This window comes from Hemiscyllium ocellatum, chromosome 12 (genome assembly GCF_020745735.1).
Source record: "Hemiscyllium ocellatum isolate sHemOce1 chromosome 12, sHemOce1.pat.X.cur, whole genome shotgun sequence".
Classification (NCBI taxonomy): domain Eukaryota; kingdom Metazoa; phylum Chordata; class Chondrichthyes; order Orectolobiformes; family Hemiscylliidae; genus Hemiscyllium; species Hemiscyllium ocellatum.
In genome coordinates, this window is record NC_083412.1 from 34,437,358 (window position 1) to 34,460,038 (window position 22,681).

The window sequence follows — 22,681 nt, forward strand, 5'->3', positions numbered from 1 at the left end:
TAAAGTGTTAAAAAAATTGAAGTCACCAAATATGATAAAATTACACTCGATGCTTCTGCGGGATTATCTGCTTCTGTCTTTTTACTCCTCTCATTTTGCACTTTTCACATTTTAAACCAAACCCACTGAGAGGACAGATGCATTACTTGTTTGAATCAATCAGCAAGGCAGCAGACAGTATAATCCAAGTGAAGTTTCCACTAGAATTTAGCAAATCTTGGTTTTGGAATGCACAGTAAATGTCAGTATGTTAAGCAAAATTACCTTCACAAAACATTGTCAATTTCAAAAGGGCCTTAACTGTGACAGTTATGATTCTTATAATATGACAGAAAGATCTCAAGAAATAGTTACATAATTCTTTTAAACTGTAAGTACTGGCAAATGGATCCTAGGTATTGTGCAAAGAACACTGTATTTCAACATTTCTTAATTTTAAATTCAATGAATTGATATCTTATCATATGGAAGATATTACAGCCATGGAAAAGATACAGAGAAGATTTTCAAATCTACCAAGATGCAAGGTCACAGTCATGAAGAAAGACATTGAAATTGGGGGCCTTTTCCCAGGATCAGAAAAGGGCTGAAGGTTTAATGCTAAAGGAGGCTGCAAAGTACAACAGTGAGAGGTTAGGGATAAAGTAATGGAAGAGGTGAAAAGGAGTTGCAAGGGAGGAGTGAGGAGGGAGGGAGAAACCAAAAGAGAGAGAGCAGTTTTACATGAACAACAATACGTCTAACAGATGTCCAAGAAAACTTGAAAGCACTAAGGTAAAAAATTCCGTGCAAATCAGTGTGGATATTGTAGTTTCAATTTGTGTAGGTTTTGGGACTACTATAATTATAAAAAACATAGTGTTGATTGGAGTAGTCTCCACTATCAGATGAGAAGTGTTTTGAGAAACCAGCTATTGAAAGATTCGTTTCAACTGGTTTGCAAATTATTAATGAAAGGATCTAAGTTCAATGTTCTATTTAATATTCTCTATAATTCAACATTATTGATTATTGCCCTTCTGATGAAGGGCAATGACCAATCCTGATGAAGGGTTTATGCTAGAAACATCAACTCTCCTGCTCCTAGGATGCTGCCTGACCGGCTGTGCTTTTCCAGCACCACATTCTTCGACGTTGATCTTCAGCATCTGCAGCCCTTACTTTCCTCTACCATTATTGGTCACTCAAGTTACAGAATTTCACATCCCATAAATTAGGGGAGTACCAAAAATGCTCAATACCTTGTTAAATTAACATGATGTTGGGATCAATGCACAAAATACACATAAAAGCCATGATGGGGAGCTGCATTTAGCTGGGGTGGGAAAGATTTTTTTTGTGTGGAGTCCAGGAGTTCTGTCCATTAGGATCAGTATGGAAGGGGAAAAGGAGGTGGCTGCAAGAGGACTCGTAGAGGAAGTGGAATCTGAACAGGACAACACGAGGAAAATGAGGCTATGATAGGGTCAGAGAGAAAAGGTGGCAAAGAGTACAGAGGGGAAAAGAAAGTTGCTAGGAGTGGCACGGTGGTTCAGTGGTTAGCACTGTCCCCTCACAGTTTCGGACAACTGTCTGCATGGAGTTTGCACATTCTCCCAGTGTCTGCATGGGTTTCCTCCGAGTGCTCCAGTTTCCTCCCACAGTCCAAAGATGTGCTGGTTAGATGAATTGGCTATGCTAAATTGCCCATAGTGTTCAGGGAGAGTAATGGGGTAGGGGAACAGGTTTGGATGGGATATTCTTCAGAGGGTCTGTGTGGACTCGTTAGGCCAGATGGCCTGTTTCCAAACTGTCAGGATTCCATTCAATGATTCTCGATAGATGGGATGAAAGGAGGCGGCTACGGGATTTGTAGGGAGTAGGAAGCTGCAGAGAGGGGTAGAAGGAGACTGTAAGATGTAAAAGGTGTGAAAAGGAGCCAGGAAGAGGGGAGGCTGCAATGGAGAAACAACAGTTTTAAATCTATCAAGAATGGAATGCTCAGCCAACTAGGATCCAATAAAATTTGGAATTACTGAAGCAATGAATCTTGTATAACCTTTAATATAAATTACCTTTGTTTCAGTAGCTACAATACTTGGAGAAAAAAAAAAGTGTGCCAGTTGTTAAATTTGAGTTTGAGATCTGATGGAGGTTGCAGGGTTGTAACTGCCTGATTGAAATGAAACTGCTTCGATCAGCTGCCATTGAAGCTGGGACCTGACCAGTCTCCTGGAGGTGTGTTTAGCATGATGGCTTTTTGAGTGTCAAAGAATGTTAGCTACTTTGACTAAGAAACCTAATGTTGTGGCTTTAAGTTTAATGGTAAGTTGATAATAATGGAGTATATTGAGGAATTATTCTACCTTTGTTCTGTGCAAGTCCAAAAATGAACATCAATACATCAGGCAATATGATCACATCATCTAATAAGTGAGCTAGTGAGAATGAAACAGTAGGCCCTTGCAAATCATAAAAGTAGCCCTCCAGAAATAAATTATTTTAACTCGTGGTTAGCATCTTCATAATAGATCATTGTGTATAATGAAAACTTCATTTCCCCTTTCAGTGGCACGTGCATTCTTTTAATCTTTTCAAAAGACAGATTGAAAAGCATTTTAGTGAGATAAGGCCAATCATAAACAGGTTCATTTTACATTAAATGGATGAATGAACCAGTGAGAAACATCTATTTCAAGTCATACCAAATGCTTTGAAAAATAAGCCCCAAATCTTCTTTTTTGTTATGGGCTAAACATAATTAGGCTTCCATGTATTAGTAAGCACAAACTTGCTTCTTCCGCTGTTATAAGTTTCCTCAATCTTATCAGATCAGATCTCTGAGCAGGGAGCCAGATTTCTGATTGCACAGATTTGCATCGCCTATGTTCCTCCATAACTCTGATGAGGACCTGTCTATTATGGTGTCAAATCAAAATTTAAATCTTAAATTAAACCTCCTTTTTGTGGGAGATCAAGGCAATTGCAACATCTGTTCTGCAAAATCCCTGAGCCAAACACAATGAAAAGTCAATTTTAGCAAGTGGGTATAAATTGTTCCAACATATTCTCATGTTCTATTAGTTTTGAGACAATAGGAAAGTACCCACATGACTATGGTTTCATCTGACTTTTAACTTGGTCCAATCTCAAAAGCATTCTGACTGACATGTCCTATTTGACATTTTAATCCTTCCTAAAGTAACCTGACCATATAATGGTAATAAAAATTAAACCAAAATCTCTTCTAGGTGCATGTGTAAAATGTTACAAAAAGGCACGGGCAAAGGGTTCTCATTGGAAGAATGAAAGAGAAAGTGAAAGGGTTATTTTTCACATTGTGCTATTAAGAGGAGTAGCAAGATATAGTCATGGTTTTCTACTTGCCATGTTCTCACAGGCTGCATATTATGAAAGGAAATCCCCAATTTGGAAGGAGAATGTTTTAAGGATATTTAAATAAATACACAGTAACAAACACACCCTGACTGAATTATTGCAAGCACTGTCATGCAACTCCTTGTGACTGGCTTAATAGCAGGAGTGACAAGATTCTGGCAGCAAGTCATTTGTTCATGCACTTGAAAAATGAATGAGGCATGTTTGAAATCACAAAGTAAAAGAACCAAAATTAATCATTTTTAAAGGTGACATTTTTATTTTTGTCGAAAAAAAGACAATGTATTAATTTACAAAAATACAACACAATCAGCCAAAGCAATTTTCACATTTATTGAGAATCTAAGTGTTTATCTTGAAGAAGTGATAGTTTTCAAGCTTGCTGTTAGTGTTGTGAGCATACTTTGGGTGTAGATGCGAATATTAAACCAAAGGAGAATATAGTCTTTGATAGATAAATTGGGAGAAGCTTAAAAACAAATCAACTATCTGTACTTCTGGCTACAATGAGAGGGTGGTAGTTATTTACAGGGAAAGGGGAAGAAAATGTCATCTGAAAAAAAGGCACTTAGATCAGATGAAATGAAAACATGAAAACATTAGGACACAAAAAAACCAATAAAGACAATAGAAACAAAAATAAATTAGTAAGCTTTTATTTGTACATTTGAATCACAATTACATGGTAGACCTTAAATTAAACATGTCAAATATAAAAGTTCATTGAAATCCAGCAAAATCACACTGTTCCATATTTTCAGCACTGAATAAAGCTTCATAAGCATCAGGATTAATGATATTATCATATGGATCCTCTTCAGCTTTGCTGTCTGTAATTAGAGGTAGCACATCATTTGTTTCTTCTTCATCTGTGTCATCCCATAGATAATCATTCTTTGTACCATCCAATACACTCGAAATCCCACATTTCTTGAATGGTTTGGAAATTGTGTCAGCTTTTATTTCCTTCCATGAATCAACGATCCATTCATAGAACAGTGACAGTGATATAGCCTACATACTGCCTCCTTTAGTGTATATGTTTTCTCCATCACACATCCAGTTATACAACTTCATTCTCATCATGTCTTTAAATGGCTTATAGATACCAACATGTATTGGTTGCAAAACACTTGTAAGTCCACGGGAATTACAGCTACATCAGTGTTATGTGATTGGGTGTTATCAACAACATCCTTCACTAGGTGCGATTTAAACTGGTCTAGGTTGAGCAAACACTTTTCCTTGCGTAGTCCACCAGGTTGTAAATTTTAAACTTCCTTTCTCCATTTTCTGCAACCACCTTCATTCATCCAGCCATGTGGATGCATATGGACAATTCCTTTTGGAAATTTCTCCTTTGGTAAAGTTTTGTTCTTAAAAACAGCTATCAGTTTTAACTTAGTGCATCAGCCATACAGGAAAGAACTAAGGTAAACCTACTTTCCTCATGTCCAGCGGTTTTCACCAATACTGTTTTTTTCTCCTTTTTGGTTCACAGTTCGATTCTCTGGCATGTTGAGAGTAATACACATTTCGTCCATGTTTCCAATGCATAATAACTTGAAGCCTTCCTTCAGCTAATTTCTGATTACAAACTGGTGAAATTGTAATATCTTACCTTGTAGTTCAGCAGGCAGCTATTGTGCAAGCATAGTTTTCTGCCGAAGTACTAAGTCATGACTTCTCATGAACCTTGCGCCCCATCCAACACTTGCCTTAAAATCCAAAATTCCACCCTTCTTTGATTTGTTTTCTTTCTACATTTGGATGGCTTCACGGCTAACACATTTTCCACGTTGATGATTTTCAAGTACCCATTCAGCAACTTTTTTCTCCAAATGTGGCCACTTGCTTGTTTTACTTCCGTTGGCACACTTTCATTTTAGCATTGTCTGAAGTTGGTTGGACATCTTTCTAGTCTCTCAAGTTCTTTGAAACACAAAATTCTCTCAATGCTGCACAGTTACTTGTCCTTTCTGCTATTCCAATGCTGCTGTATATTGTGTTTTCTCTGGAAAGCATTTTTACACAAAGTGACGAAGAAATTTCAAAGCCTCAACTAGGTAGCAGTACAGTAGGTAACCATATTCCATGAAGTTGGTTGTCACCTGACTCTGACCTGATGCATCTTAAACTTTCGCGCCAAATTGGTGCGAATTGTACATCAAATCACATACCCAGTAATAGCATGGAAAAAAGTTCATATCCTCATTGTAACATTTACGTACAAGATAATACTTTGGCTCATAAGTGCTGCTGTTTTCTGTGAAGAACTAGGGTCAACTTTTACATGAGGTATATGGAAAATTCCAGATTTTTTGGCTAAGAATCGGTGGTCAACTTTTACATGAGATCAATTTTTAAACAAGTATATATGGTATATATGTTATATGTAGTTAAGCTGTGTAATCCTGATATGCCACAACATGTAAGTGACCACAAAGTACATAGAATCAAATTCACATTTGATCATGAAAACTATGGCAGAAAACCACAACAGCGAGTAAATGTGATGCCCAAATTGAGACAGTCCAATGACTTCAATGATAAGGGCTACATTTAAACAAAACAAATGTTGAGAAATGCAACATATGAGCAAAATATTTGTATAAAGGAACAATGGAGTTACTGTTCTTAATTTGGGATTATAACAATCCTTTTGATAGTGGATATGAACGATGATAATATTAAGAAATTATTGGTGTTGCTTTCATTAAAAAATATTATGTTATTGATTTGCAGACTCTAGGACTATAATATTAATGGTACTCCACACTGCTCCTGTTATGCTTCCCTCACTCCCCAGACAGCTGTCCAATCTAATGACAGGCTACATTGGAGGTTAAGGTTTTAAAATAGGGAATGCATCCTCAATCTGGCTGTGCAAACATCCTTCAATATTTTTACAACAATTCACAATGGAGAGATAAGTCACTTCATTAACATATTTCTGCCAGGTTCCAATAGTTCAATGCAAGTCAATTTAACTGTTGCCACTTGGGTTCCCTGTGAAGCAAAGAGAAAGTAAATGCTTCAAGCTCACGAAGGCCTTAGTATTTTATGTGAAAAAGCTTTTGCCACTCTTTCTCTCTGTTGAATAACCCCTTCCAAGCCCCAATCTCATGTCACCTCCCGCCCATGCATGGCCTTAATTTCCCCCCCCCCCAGCCCAAATTCTCTCTCTCCCCTCCCTTGTAACTGTCCAGAACTGAACCGTCCCAAAGGGTCAATGGCTGCAGTCACTTGCTGCTGGTTTTTCCATTCAGCAGCTGACTGGGCTACTGCCAGGCATGAAATGGAAGTGAAATCAGGTTATAACAAGAAGGCGCCATTGAAGTATAGAAGAAAGTCTGCACCATTGGCTTTGCTGGTTTTCTTCACTTTGCCATACCCTCTCTGCTTCCTTGTAAATATTGGGCCAACGTCTCAGTTCTATTTATTTATTTATCTGATTTATTTGCTTGCATTTATTCAGTTTAAGCATTAGCACATTGAAGCTTACCAAAGAAATTTTGCAGTAAATCCTTGACCAGTAAGGAAGAACTCCTTTAATATTCTCTAGGTGCTTCTCTTTGCACATTGCTCCAAACTCTTGTACAGCCTTAGAAGAAAGTGAGTGAACATTTAGTGAGTAATTCGAGCAGTGAAAAATGAAACCAATATCATACTGAAAAAAGCCAAGAGAATTTCATAATTCCAAACAATAACATTTCTCACAATAATACTGTGTCAAATACAATATAACACTTAGCATTTAATTGAATTCTACCTATTATATGGCACATTTTTAAAAATCTGACCAAACAGTAATTCTAGTGCAGTTTGAAACAGAAAGCTTAACTTACAGTTACCTAATTAATCCACATTGAGGGATAAGACAAGCTAAACTAGGCAAGTAAATATAGCAATGTTTAAGTGTGCCATTAAAGGCTCAAAATGTATCATAGAAAATAAAACTTAATAAAGAGCATCCTTTTTATTAACCAGCACCAGTGGAACCAGGAGTGTACCAGTTGATCAAATATTCCAGATAATCAAAAGGTCCACATAATCAATGCAAAAAGATACACTAAGTATAGAAACAAAATACAGGGGGTATACCCATCACTGTTATACTTTATTTTCAGCATAAAACAATTCGATAATAATGTAACTTTTCCTTCAGTAGTAAGCCTTCTCGCTCGCACCCTCAAATGACTACTTGGACATTGCAGCAGGTTGCAGTACTTGTGGAGAAATTGATTTGAACTTGAATCAACTGTTGATATTTTGTGTGGCCATTGCATTGAACAAGTATTGTTATATTGAAGTAAATACATTTTAAAAAGCTATAATAACTGCACAGAATAATGTAGTAAACTTTACAGTATGAGGGATATAATATTTTTTCTGTTTATCAGATGAATTTGATTTATTGTTGTCACACGTACCGACATGCAGTGAGAAGTGTTGTTCTGCGTGCTATAGAGGCAGATTGTACCAAACAAAGTGCATGAGGGTAGCAGAACAGAGTGCAGGATACAGTGTTACCACCGCAGAGAAGGTGTGGAGAGAGAGAGAGAGAGAGAGAGAGAGAGAAATCAATATTAACATTTGAGAGGTCCATTCAAAAGTCTGATAAAATCATGTAAGAAGCTGTTCTTGAATCTGGTTTTGAATCTGCACATGTATTCAAACTTTTATATCTTCTGCCCGATGGAATTGTGTGAAACAGAATATAACCAGAGTGGGAGGATGTCTTTAATTATGTTGGTTGCTTTTTCTTTAGACAGCAGGGAATACAGATGGAGTTGATGGATGGAAAGCAGGTTTGTAAGATGGACTGGGCTGTGAACACCAGTTCATAACATGGCAGTCATACAAAGTTTGCTGTGTAGGTCATTTTGCTATAACGTGGCAGTCGTGTTCGCCTGCAACTTTGTGTTATAGAAAATCGCGGTATGGGAAACGACTATAGAAATCGCGCCATGGAAAAAACACACTATAGTTGTTCAGCAGAAAGTTGGCATTATACAAACAACGTCCACAATTTATCAATCGTTTTATAGCCAATTCATGCTGACAAAACACGCATTATAGCAGAACGACCTGAACAAGAAAATTGCATTAGACTTTTTAAAAAGTGCTTTGTTGTGTGGAGTTTGATGTCTGTAGGGTGTTTTAAAACTGAGGTTACCTTTGTAATTTTGGAAATAATGGTACAAAGCAGGTTGCTCCCCACCCACCCCCCACCCAAAAAATGAAATGAATAGTAATGTTACCTGTGGTTTTTAATGGAGATGGGTTGAAGGCTAAGTATTTTTCAAGACACTGGAAGCAGTCACCTGCACTTTTTCTAACAATATTACAAGATCTTTTACATCCACTTGAATGAGCAGACAATTCTCAGTTTAACTTCTCATGTGAACAAGTGCAGCAGTCCTCAGAAAATGTGCTTAAGTATCTGAAGAACATACTGAATCCACTATTTTCTAATTTAGGAACAACAGTGCCATCAAAAAAAAGTCTTACAATTAGCTGGGCTTGAAAAAGGCACATCCAAATTTAATGTTACCTGGCAAAATAGTCCAGTAGTTCATCATAGTTAGTTTGGCTAAAAGAAATCTGCTATCTATAATTCAGTCATATTGATCAAAAAGACTGAACACTTGATCCCTGCTTGTGTCAGTTTGACTTGGCTGAAGAATGTTTCTCTCCATCCATTTCATGGTTTCAAGGCACATTCTAGATAAATAGCTAAGGCAACAGCAAGTGTACTATCAAAGATGAGACTTTTTGACTGAGAATATATGGCTGCCTGTTTAGCTACTGTACATGGGGACAGATATAGACTATTCAGCTCCTTGAGCCTATTATGCTCACGGGTGATCTGTACGTCAACTCAAACTGTTTTTGCTTGATATTATTTGACACACTTCTTAAAACTCTGTCAACCTTCGTATTAGATATGTCAATTGATCCAGCTTCTTGGGTAAATAGAGTCCATATTTATTTTCCACTCTGCAATATTTTCATATTTCTCTTGTAAGTGACAAAGCACTGATTTTAAGATTGTACACCAGAGAAAACAGCTCCTCTGCATGTATCCTACTGCATCTCTGCTTCAAACATCTTCTCATAACTTAATCTTTTTACATTCAGTTATCCTTTTGGTGGATTTGCACTTTCAAGGACAACCCCAGGGGTTGGGAAGAGGTGCTACAATAGAAACCAATGTAAAGCTTTGTGATTCAGCAAAGCAAGATCTCCTTGAATTTCAATCATTTCTCCCAAATAAAAGATGTTACCATTCTAACCCATGAGTCCATTCAATGTGTACCTTGTTGTGGGATATGTGGAGTATTCATGCCACTTCTTGTTCTCACCCGGAGCTGGAAATTTCATAAACTTTGGTTCCAATTTCGACCTTTACATTGTCCTGCTCTTTTCAATTTCTGTGTCTCAGTTTTTGGCAATAGGCAATGAAAACACATTTGCTATTAAGTCTGCTGACCTCAATAGCTACACTAGCCATACTTTCTTATATCAGTTCTGCAAGGGCTCCATTCCATCCTCCCACTTACATCTATTCTGATGATGCAACTTTGCATACCAGTTCTTTTGTTATGTATTCCTTTCTCCCTCAATTGAGGATCCCATTCTACACTATGCCTGAAAGGGTTCTCATCTATTTCATTCCATTTCACATAGTTCTGCTCTCATTCCTTCTCTTAGCTCCCAGAACACTGATAGTGCTTCCTTTTGTCTTGGACTTCCATTTTTTCATACTTCGTGTTCAACAGATAATTTTCCTCCAGTTCTGTCATCTTCCATATAATGCCATCACCAGACCCAGCTTACCCACATCTCCCCTTTCTGCATACTGAAAGAGACTTTCCCTTCACAATAGATTTGACTACCCCTTAGACTCAACATCCGTTCTCTTTTTCATACAAACTCAGGAGATGCAATGTTAGCTCTTTTATCTCCTTTCACTACCCTTGTCCCCAGCAGGTTTACTATATAGTGCGTCTTTTAATATAGAGTCATAGAGATGTACAGCATGGAAACAGACCCTTCAGTCCAACCCGTCCATGCCAACTAGATATCCCAGCCCAATCTAGTCCCACCTGTCAGCACCCGGACCATATCCCTCCAAACCCTTCATATTCATATACCCATCCAAATGCCTCTTAAATGTTGCAATTGTACCAGCCTCCACCACTTCCTCTGGCAGCTCATTCCATACACGTACCACCCTCGGTGTGAAAAAGTTACCCCTTAGGTCTCTTTTATATCTTTCCCATCTCACCCTAAACCTATGCCCTCTAGTTCTGGACTCCCCCACCCAAGGGAAAAGACTTTGTCTATCATATCCATGCCCCTCACAATTTTGTAAACCTCTATAAGGTCACCCCTCAGTCTCCGACACTCCAGGGAAAACAGCCCCAGCCTGTTCAGCTTCTCCCTGTAGTTCAGATCCTCCAACCTTGGCAACATCCTTGTAAATCTTTTCTGAACCCTTTCAAGTTTCACAACATCTTTCCAACAGGAAGGAGACCAGAATTGCACGCAATATTCCAATAGTGGCCTAACCAATGTCCTGTACAGCCACAACATGACCTCCCAATATAGCACATTGCAATCTCCACTCAAAATCTGGAACAGACACTAATCCAGACTGGGTGACCACTTTGCAGAACACGTCCAATACTGTCCAAATTTTTCAAAAAATGTATAATATCACCATTGCAAATAAATATCAAGCACCTTTTCTCTTTTATAGCTGTTTAGATTTCACTTTTGACATCAATAAGAATCTCAAAATTCAGAATGCTGGAATAGTTACTAATATTTTCACTATACAAGAATATATTAGTATTGGCATTATTGCCAAGTGGCTTGTATGATTCTATAACAGGTGTACAGAATTAAACGTATGCAAACTCCTATGGCAGAAATATATAGGAACACTTACTATGATATGTTATTTAGAGTAGACAAGAACAAAGTTACAGGCTATCTTCAATCACAAAGTATCATCAATCCTCTGAAAAATGTAGCAACGTTATTGCACAGTGTTCAGATTTACTTTTGTTTCTCCTCAATATTAATCTATACCATTAATTATGCTTGTTAGTCCAGTGCTCACAATGAGGTTGCACTAAGGTCTTTGCTTTTTCCAAGATTGTTTATTCAGAAGATGGATCTCAGGGGAGGACAAGAAGTGTGGGGGTAATAAAGATCATACAACTAACTTCAGTCACAAAGAAATGTCAAAAATAATTCTACCCATCTTCTACTAGTTCTATGAAGATGTACTAACGTCACAGTTTGTTACACAATAAATCCAATTATAACAGCAATTGTTACAATTATACAAGATGTGTAGTATGAGATTTACATGACTTTTTTTGGGACTGTATTTAGAAATTTAGGCTCAAATAAAATAGGGGTCTGTGACCTGTTCTGACATTTGACTGACAGTGAGCCTGGGGGGCTTCATTGTTCCATCAAAGGAAGGATTAGATTATTTTACTTGGGAGAAAGTGCCAAATGCTTTGGTGTTGGTGACAACCTGTGTGTCAAAGCTGAGTCTATAGGTTCCCAAAGTCCCAAAAGGATGTTGAGAATGTTAGCTTGTTGGCAGTTTATTTTACCTATCATTTTAGTCTGAAAATAAAAGGGGGTTGGGTTCTCATTAATGGATAATGAACATTTCTGCCTTAATATAAGACCCGTGTGATTTACATCATGAGAAAGGATGCAGAGGAAGTCATTATAGAGAGTACATTACAGGCTTAGCGAGAAAATCACTTTTTAGTTTACCTGGATCAGGTGCAAAGGAGTAACCAGAGGCCAAAAATGATTCAATGGCTCGCTGTGTAGAAGTACAGGTAGAAGCTTGAGTATACAATGTAAAGACCAAACTCACAAGGGATTAAAACAAAGTTGAAAGAGTTACCTAGCTAGGGCTAGATGTTAATTCTTCAAGTAAAAAAAAACTCACTGTAAAAGACTAAGATTGTAAATTACCAGGCTGAGAAAAGAACAGGAATAAGTTCTGGGAGTCAAGAACCATTTTGGAATAAATCTTGGAAAGCTGAATGCCTGTTGTGAAGCATACCTGCAAAGGGTTTTCTTTCAGCTGAGCAGAAAGCGGGGATATTCCATATTGCAGGCTGAAGTACAAGTTGTTTACAAAAGTAGCATTTACTCAGCGTGTTTTAAGTCTCTTACAATAAACACCTTAAAATATGAAATCTTGAAATGTCATCCTTTCAGTTATTAATTGAAAATTTTAATTCCTTTTTAAAACTATTTTGATCAATTGGATCGTGACAGGATTGCAAGACTGTTTCAAACACATTAGAAACTGTACTGTTTAGTTAATCAAAATTCAGGATGCTGAATTTTCATAATTGAATAGAGAGCACAGTATTCATTTTGTTCTCATAATTTGTTGAAAACAGATAAGAAAAACAGAATATTTTATTTGCAATTTAGACAACTTTTGTCAATAGAAGCATCTAACTTCTCTCAAAGTTTATTTTCTTTAAGTTCAAGTCAAATGAAAAATTGAAGCTTTATGAAAAAACTGTTGTCAACTGTTAAAAATAAAATTACTTTGATACACAAAAACAAACTCACAACCAAAATGTAAGAATCTAAATTCAAGAACTCTTTTTGATTTGAACATGATTTGGATGTGAGCATAAGAGGTTTAGTTAGTAAGTTTGCTCAAGACAGCAAAATTGAAGGTGTAGAGGACAGCGAAGAGGGTTACCTCAGATTACAATAGGATCTTGATCAGATGGGCCAATGGGCTGAGAAGTGGCAGATGGAGTTTAATTCAGATAAATGCAATGTGCTGCATTTTGGGAAAACAAATCTTAGCAGAACTTATACACTTAATGGTAAGGTCCGAGGGAGTGTTGTTGAACAAAGAGACCTTGGAGTACAGATTCATTGCACCTTGAAAGTAGAGTTGCAGGTAGATAGGATAGTGAAGGAGGCTTTTGATATGGTTTCCTTTATTGGTCACAGTATTGAGTACAGGAGTTGGGAGGTCATGTTGTGACTGTACAGGACATTGGTTCGGCCACTGTTGGAATATTGCATGCAATTCTGGTCTCCTTCCTATCGGAAAGATGCTGTGAAACTTGAAAGGGTTCAGAAAAGATTTACAAGGATGTTGCCAGGGTTGGAGGATTTGAGCTATAGGGAGACGTTGAATAGGCTGGGGTTGTTTTCCCTGGAGCATCGGAGGCTGAGGGATGACCTTATAGAGGTTTATAAAATCATGTGGGGCACAGATAAGATAAACAGACCGTCTTTTCCCTGATTTGGGGGAGTCCAGAACTAGAGGGCATAGGTTTAGGGTGGGAGGGAAAAGATATAAAAGTGACCTAAGGGGCAACGTTTTCATGCAGAGGGTCGTAAGTGTATGGAATTGCAACATTGAACACGTGTCTGGATGAGTATATGAATAGGAAGGGTTTGAAGGGATATGGGCCGAGTGCTGGCAGGAGGAAGTAGATTGGGTTGGGATATCTGGTCAGATGGACATGTTGGACTGAAGGGTCTGTATCCATGCTGTACATCTCCATGACTCTAAAACACTGGTTTAGGATAATACTTCCACCACAACCGTAATAAGGAATGAGTTAAACATTGGTCAATGATTTTTGATTATATCACTGTCCTGTTCGAATAGATTCTAAACTTCAAATACATCTTGATATATTAAAACTGAACACAAAAGTTGGTCATCCAAGAGTCACCTGACATCATTTGTGCACTGAACTGACTTAGAAATAAAAAAAATCTAGACTGATGCTGAATCTATGTCTTTTCCTGAAGTTAAGAAAAAAGAATATTGGCAAATTAAATGGCTTATCCAAACATGACTGCCTCAACTTCTCCATGTGTCAAAACAGAACAAAATGGGATGGTTTGTAATTGTTAGTTCAATCCCATGTTTGGAAACAAAAGATTTTGAACACATGGAAGTGATACAACGAGGGAACAATTTTGTTGTCTGCTTTTAATAGGAGCTATAAACAGAATTTGTAAACAGAGTTGCATCGAAAGAAGTAAACCAAGCCAGAAGGTAATAATCAACAATACCTTGAAAGTGGGAGATCCTAGCAGAGCGAAGGACTGCTTCCAGACTATTGCAATTGAAGTTCATCTGAGATCCATCCTCATGGAAATTCAACTACAAGAAGTTTCGTATCTAACTAAGAATTCCTTGTTTGAACAGATCTGCACTTCAACTTTAAAGCTTCAATATCATCTAAGAAACTACCTTAGGAAAACAAAAAATTATATGCTGCAATTATAGTTTACCTTGATCAGTATGTAATCTGTTTGTGTGCGTGTGTAAATGCACATGCCAAGTGACTGAAATTACAGAAACACAGAATTATTACCGTGTAGAAGGAGGCCATTCAGTCTATTGTGCCTTCACCAGCTCTATTACCTACTGCCAATCTCTGCCTTTTCCCCATATCTTTGCAAAGTATTATATCCAAAAAAATCCAATACCCTCCTGCTTCAATTACCTTTCCAGGCAGTACATTCCATACCCTAAAAACTCACTGTCTGAAAGAGTTTTATCGCACATTATCCTTGCTTCGTTTGCAAATCACTTTAAATCCATACCCTTTCCTTCCTGTATTTTTTACAAGCTAAAACAGCTTCACCCTACCTACTCTGTCCAGCTTACTCATGATTTTGAAAACCTCAATCAAATCTACTTTCAGCTTTCCTCTCTCCCAAGAGGTACACCACGTTATTTTCAGGATAAGAAGTAACTTATCTTAAAACTTGCAATTAAATTATTCATCTGAAAGCATTTTGTAACACTCAGATGGAGGACAAGGAAGCACATCCCTCTTACGTATATACAAACATCCTGATTATCAACAGTAAAAGGGAACAGATAAAATTCTGTCTGTAAAAACAGTCATGTTATTGATTCAGTTGACCTGAATGTTCTCTCTGCATAAAACAGAGCATGAGCACAAAAACAGCAAAAACAAAAGCAGAATCTCTTACTTCATTATTATCCTCTACAAGTATTTTGTGATACACAGTCACAAACAGAATTTTGCAGATCAGTTTACAAAGGCAATTTCCCCAACAATGTCTTGAAGTACAAAAATGAGCTTCTGTGGAAAATGTCAGCAAAACATACTTTTAATTTTGTTGTTGCATCTCGTTTTGACATTTTGCGTAGAACCAATCGAAAGTCAGCATCTACCAAACTATCCACTTCTTCAAATCCTTGGACTGCAGGAACATAACCCAGTTCATTCTGGTTGGCTCCAAACCCAGTAAAGCCTGGAACTGTTCCCTTGTCTTTAGCCAGCAGCTCAGCTGCTTTACCACTGCTTGATGGCTGCAAAACAAAAACAAAGCATCTCAAAGTAACTTATGCTAACTTCCTTGGAAGTCAAATGAGGTCTGCATGATTTTTGATTTTGACAGCTGGAGAACATTTTTAAAAAAATGTTGTATTGGAACAATAACAATTACTAAAATTGTCAATGGTTACGTTAGTGGCAATTAGCCTCAGAAGCATTTTTCACAAGGGTACATTTCAGACAATTCAGTCTTCAACTGCTGCACTGATTAAGATCCCAATCTGAAATTCTGTAAATGTAGGATACAATTTCTCCGAAGAGTAGAGAAAAGGAGGGCTACTACTAAACTGAAGGTTTGTACCGTCCAAACAAAATGGACAATTTTAATATAAACCATCCTCAAATAAATGGACTGTAGTGCTGACACATTTTGGAACTTTCCAGCACAAAAGTGTTAAGCATCCCGAAAACTTGTGCGCTTTGGAAGCAGAAAATGGTAAAGAAATCAGCAGGAAATAATTATGTCCGTCATGAGATATGGATAATGTGGAAGATTTCAAGACAGAAAACAGGGACACTGATAAACAAAAAGATACTGTATTGTTCCACTACCATTTTCTAGTTTTTGTGCATTACACCCATAAGATCTATATATAGCAATTATGCGGAAGGTACCTAACCAATTTTATTTCTGTGCAATTCTTCAGCAGAACCCAAGCATTGTCATTAATAGCAGACAACTTCTATTGCAGCACAGGGTAGTGTGGATGTGCAGGCTTGGCAAACATCAGGAATACTGGAATAAAATGTAAATGTAAAATAAAAACTAGAAGTGCTGGAGAAACTCAGCTGGTCTGACAGCATCTGTTGATGCTGAACACAGTTAATGTTTTTTCAAGTCCTGGATGACTCTTATTCTAAATTGGAGAGGGCTGGAAATGTGTTTTTAAAAAAATAAATGGTCTGCACAAAGTGGGAGGAAGAGGTGGTGGGGGTGCCCAGAGCAAAAGGCAAAAGGAGTGCTAATAGTAGCAGAGGAGTGATATTTATGAAGGATAGTTGTTCAAAGTATTAATGGTAGGCGTTAAAAGAAGAAAATCAATCAGTTCTACTGAAAGTAAACAAGACAGTGAGAGGTGGAGGGCAGGGGGTGTTATGGCGGTAGGAGGGTAATCAAAATAAAGAATGGTGTTTATGCTCTGAACCTGTTCAGCTCAACATTGAATTCTCAAGCTATAAAGTGCTTCAGCTCAAAATCAGGCATTCCTCCAGCTTATATCAGACTTCATTGGAACAGTGTAGGAGACCTGGCACAGAAACGTTTGCATCAGATGAAGACTGAAGACGCTGCCTCAATATCTCTGCTCTTCTACCCAACCCTGTCAAACTGTGCTCAAGCCCTAAAATTATTGAATTTGATATTAAGTCCAGATGGATGCAGGGTTCCCAAGCAGAAACTTAGGTGTTGTTCTTCCAGCTTGCACTGAACATCACTGGAGCACTGCAACGAGCCTAAGATAAAGATGTTAGCCAAAGAACATGGTGATGTGTTGAAGTGGCAAGCAATCGTAAGCTCAGGGTCTTGTTTGCAGACAGAATGTAGGTGTTCAGTGAAGCAGTCTGTGCTTCATTTCCCCTATTTAGAGGAGACCACATTGTGAGCTGCAAATGCAGTCGAGTAGAATCTAGTCTAGAATCTCCACAGGAGAAAGTGAGGACTGCAGATGCTGGAGATCAGAGCTGGAAATGTGTTGCTGGAAAAGCGCAACAGGTCAGGCAGCATCCAAGTAGCAGGAGAATCGACGTTTCGGGCATGAGCCCTTCTTCAGGAGCCCCCCACCCCCCACCAGGATGCCACTCAACACTGACCTCCAGGCAGAATACTTTCCAACTACAACCACTCTCCGCCTTCTGTCAGCCGACCAATTCCGAATCCAGATAGCCAAACCTACCTGTATCCCACACCTCCTGATTTTATCAATGAGCCTACCATGGGGAACCTAATCAAATGCCTTGCTGAAGTCCATATTCACCACATCTACTACACCACCTTTGTCAACCTATCTTGTCACCTCTTCAAAAAGTAAAGGATTCCTCTGTTTTTTTCTGAAATCTCTCTCTAGCTGTTATTCCCTTCTGCTTGTAGGAATCTGTGTTTGAATTTACATTTTTTGCCAAAGGGTGTGTTGATGAGATGTTATTGTATTGGAACAGTTAATTAGTAATAGTTACAGTATCAAGTCGATATGTTTTCCGATAGTAAAGTTATTCTAAATTACACTTTTTTTGTTTGTGTTTCAACTATCGTGTTTAAATAAATTGTTTATCTTAAAACAGTGTGATCTGACCAGCTGCATCACACCAGAAACACCCACTCCACATCTGCCTTTAAAATAAGAAAACATTGGGGTCTAGACTACCTTCTTGAAATATGTTGAGGTTGTCTGGCCTGGTCCATAACACAATCAACATCTTTCCTCTAATGTGTTGACCAGAACTGTACACAATATTCCAGTTGTAGCCTAATCAACATGTTAACAGCTCCAGCATTATATGTTTGCACTTGCATTCCTGCTTTGGCTAATAAACGTAAGTATCCCATATGCCTTCTGAACCAACTTAACAAGCTGCTCAATACCTTCAAGAATCTTGCTATATGCACATTGCAGTCTCTCGGATCTTCGGGATCTTCACAGGGTCCTTTCATTGACCACAGTGCAATTTCTCCTTTAACTCAGTTCATTTTTCTCCAAGTCAAAGGTTGGGTATATATATTGATCGAGGAGAAAGTGAGGTCTGCAGATGCTGGAGATCAGAGCCGAAAACGTGCCGCTAGAAAAGCGCAGCAGGCCAGGCAGCATCCAAGGAACAGGAAACCCGACGCCCCGGGCATAAGCCCTTCATCAGGAAGGGTTTCATATATATTGATCCCAGTTATGTCTGTCATTTTGAGGGGTATGCGGAATATGCTCCAGTCCTACACAGACAGCCCTCTCCCAAATCTTTCTCCAGTCCATTGATTTGCTTGCTGGACTTGTCCGGAATTGGGAAAAAACATCAAAATTTTGTTTTCAAGTTCCAACCTTTTCTCACCCCTACTTGGTCCCTCCGACTCTTCTTCCATTCTGTCAAGTCTGTTTTCTTTTCTGGGGACAGACTGTCTACCAATAGTCATTACAATTCCACCAACATGCACAACCACCTTAACTATACTTTCTCACACCCAGCTCTCCTTTTACTTTAAATCTATGGCATCTGGTTATTGATTCTTCCACTTATAGAAGAAGTGCTTGCCCATCCACTGTTTTTCATTCTCTCAGTTTCTCCAACTCATCTATTATGACACCTTCCACAGGAGTACTTGTCATGTTTTTCTTTTCCCTCAACGAGGATTCACTTTATCACCATGGCTGACAAGACCTTCAGCTGTGTGTTATGACATGGGGTAAAGTCTGCTACTTTAAACTCGACATACAGAGAAGCTCACCTCATGTCATAATCTGTTAAATTTCAAGAGGCAAAAAACTATCCCAGTTTTCACTATTTAAAGTGAAAAATTAACAATTCTATTCTTTAAGTCCAACAGGGAATATTAAAACTTCTTTCTCTTGAACCTATCTTTTACCTCCCAGTCTACAATACTGGTCCAATTAAAAATAAACCTGATTAAGATTTACAAAAAATAAATCACGTTTCAAAACCAGTCAGCTTTGTCAATTTTTCGCTGTAGATTTTCCTGGGTCATCTCTTCGATCTTTTGCTGCACAAGTTTTGTTGTGGACAGGTACCTTTTAGAGAGAACTGTTCAAAATGCCCAATTTTATACCCAAAAACATTGGATCATTTCAATGGTTTGATGTCATCAAACACTAACTTCAAATTTGATTGGATTTTGGTACCTGGGGCATAATTTAAATTGATTGGTCGGATTTGAATTTGTTTTTATTCCATGGCAATGCAACTCCAGCTACTTGTTTCAATCACGTGTTACATTTTTACTTTGTTCAGCACTCTGTGCTGTCAGTCAGTACTTGCCGGATGGCACAGTGGCTAGCACTGCTACCCCACAGCACCAGACACCCGGGTTCAATTCCTGCCTCGGACGACAGTCTTTGTGGAGTTTGCAGATTCTCCTTGTGTCTGTGTGGGTTTCTTCCGGGTGTTCCGGTTTCCTCCCACAGTCCAAAGATGCGCAGGTCAGGTGAACTGGCCATGCTAAGTTGCCCATAGTGTTAGGGGCATTAGTCAGGGATAAATGTGGGGAATGGATCTGGGTGGGTTGCTCTTCGGAGGGTCAGTGTGGATTTGTTGGGACAAAGGGCCTGTTTCCATACTGTAGGAAATCTAATCTTGCTAGCTTCCTCTCTTTCTCTCTCTCAAAGGTACAGTACACACCTATACTTTCATGTGTCAGATCCCTTTGATGAGGCATGCTCTACATTGGCGGGATCAAACACAAATTGGGTTCCCACTTCATGGAACACCTTTGCACTGTCCATAAGAATCTCACCGAACTTCCAGCTGCTAGTCATTTCAATGCATCTTTTTTGCTCTCAGGCGAACATGGAGTGTCGGAGGCTGAGGGGTGACCTTAAAGGGTTTAGAGGGATATGGGTCTAATGCTGGCAAATGGGACTAAATTAGGTTAGGATAGCTGGTCAGCATGGACGAGTTGAACTAAAGGGTCTATTTCCATGCTGTACAACTCTATGACTATGTCTGCTATAGACTTGCTGAAATGTTCTAGCAACATCCAATACAAACTGGCAGACAACATTTCATTTTTCACTGAGGCAGTTTATAGCCTTCAGGTCACAACACTGACTTTCACAACTTCAGTGCCTCTAAAAGCATTTCTCTCCCCCCCCCACACCCCATATTTGAAAGCTGACAATAGTAGTGTTAGATGCTGCCTAGTGCAATGAACACAAAGCCAAGCCTGACACTCAATGCAAAGGCAGAGGTGTAGCCCTCTTAGGTGAATGTAAACAATTCTCCAGCAAGGAAGTCCTGTGCAGTAAACAAAAACAGAAATTGGCAGATCTAGCAGCATGAATGGGGCGGGCGGGGCAGAGAAGCACAGTGAATGTTTCGTGTCCAGTGACTCCATTTCTGAAGTAGGGTCACAGGATCTGAAACTCTGCTTTCTTTCCACATATGTTGCCAAACCTGCTGAGTTTCTCCTGCAAATTTGTTTTTGTTTCCGATCTCCAGCATCCGCAGTTCGTGTTTGATTTTAGCCCTTCTGGAGTCCTGGCAGGTATTCATCCTCCGTAACATTAAAAAGCTCGTTATCAAATTAGTAATGGGGGATGGGGGGGGGAATTGCTGTTGTGCACAATTTGCAGTATAAGTTTGCTACATGAAAACAGTGACTACACTTTTGCAACGCTTGTTAATGCGCGGTGGGGACATCTCGAGATCGTAAAAGCGCCAAGTTAAGAGATAAAATCTTTCCTTGAAGCACAGAACTTGAGAAGTGGCTAAAGAGATAAGGAAGGGGAAAAAAAAAGCAGGGACAGGAAGGAGGTCGTAGCACAGGCAGCATGATGCGGCCGAGTATCCTGCTTATATGCGTTTGTCAAAGTGTGCATTATCTCAGGAAGAGCGGTTGAGTTTCCGGGGGAGCCCGGTCCCGAGCAGCAAGAGACAACACCCCAACCCAGCGGCCCGCCTGCCGGCCGCGAATGACACTCACTCTCTTACCCGCACATTGCCTTTCGTTCGCTGCTTGTTTCTCCCACCCATCGCGCGCGCTCCACTCTCCGGCTCGCTGCACTTCCGTTACTTTCAAATGGCCACGACATTCCACATTCCGCTCTCACTGCGCTTGCTCCGAAGCAACCCGTGTGCTCTCCTCTTGAACCGACCGGCCAGAAACAACAACCCCAGGGACCTGTGCCTAAACCTCAGCTGGTGTCACGTCGCAAAGTCTTCATGTGCAACAGGCACGGCGGTATTTTGCAATGGTGGATTGAGTTGGAGGTTGGGAGTGGCTAGAAGGGTGCAAAGTCTGGGGGAAATCTTGATGTATTACTGGGTATTTCGATTTTTTTTTGTCCCTGTTTTGGCATAGTTTCCACCTTCCTAAATCCCAGTGTGATCCTTATTTCATTATTTCACAATGAATTTGCAAGCTTGTGGATTTACGAATGCACAACTTGCACAGATAGCATGATTAACGTTGGCAAAACATCTGAAGTGCTTAATGGAAACAAAATCAGCCAAACCAGCGGGGTGTTAGGACAGTGTCTCAAAACCTGGTCAAAGATGCACAGGCTTGAGAAAGATGGAGCATTTTTAATCCAGAGTTCACTTTAGGAATTCCAGAATTTTTCTCCCCATTTAATGAAGGCATGTATGGTCGCTCGTATTAGAAGGTGCTTGAGACGGCAGAGTTGGGGCAATGGAGAGTTGTGGAAAAATTGTGTGACATAGAACAGTACAGCACAGAACAGGCCCTTCAGCCCACGATGTTGGGCCGACCACTGATCCTCATGTAAAGTAAACCTAATGTTATGAACCCTCAAATTTCTGTGATAATATGCATATCCAGCAGTCTCTTAAATATCGAGTAAAAGGTGAGGTCTGTAGATGCTGGAGATCATCTGACTCCTAATGAAGGGCTCTGCCCCGAAACGTCGAATTTCCTGTTCCTTGGATGCTGCCTGACCTGCTGTGCTTTAACCAGCAACACATTTTTGTCTCTTAAATATCCCCAATAACCTAGCTTCCACAACTGCTGCTGGCAACGCATTCCATGCTCTAACAACTCTCTGCGTAAAGAACCCGCTTCTGACATCCCCTCTATACCTTCCGCAGAATAGCTTAAAACTATGACCCCTCGTGTTAACAATTTCTGTCCTGGGAAAAAGTCTCTGGCGATCGACTCTATCTATGCCTCTCATTATCTTGTACACCTCAATTAGGTCCCCTCTCTTCCTTTTTTC

At 39.2% G+C, this 22,681-nt stretch overlaps 1 protein-coding gene across 3 annotated transcripts in view; it reads right to left on the reverse strand.

The window, feature by feature from the left end:
- The window catches only part of ltn1 (listerin E3 ubiquitin protein ligase 1), a 151,855-nt gene extending 130,315 nt beyond the window's left edge, over nt 1-21,540 (reverse strand). The window contains exons 1-3 of one of the 3 annotated variants that reach the window (XM_060833496.1): nt 21,438-21,540; nt 15,563-15,766; nt 6,884-6,982 (exon numbers count right to left, since the gene is read on the reverse strand). In XM_060833496.1, the coding sequence (XP_060689479.1) occupies nt 6,884-6,982; nt 15,563-15,766; nt 21,438-21,479 (345 nt within the window). In that variant the 5' untranslated portion in view covers nt 21,480-21,540. Of the gene's footprint in view, nt 1-6,883; nt 6,983-15,562; nt 15,767-18,369; nt 18,686-20,900; nt 21,156-21,437 lie in introns of those variants that run through there. The other 2 variants (XM_060833494.1, XM_060833495.1) reach the window with 2 other exon arrangements.
- Between the last annotated feature and the right edge of the window lie 1,141 nt (nt 21,541-22,681).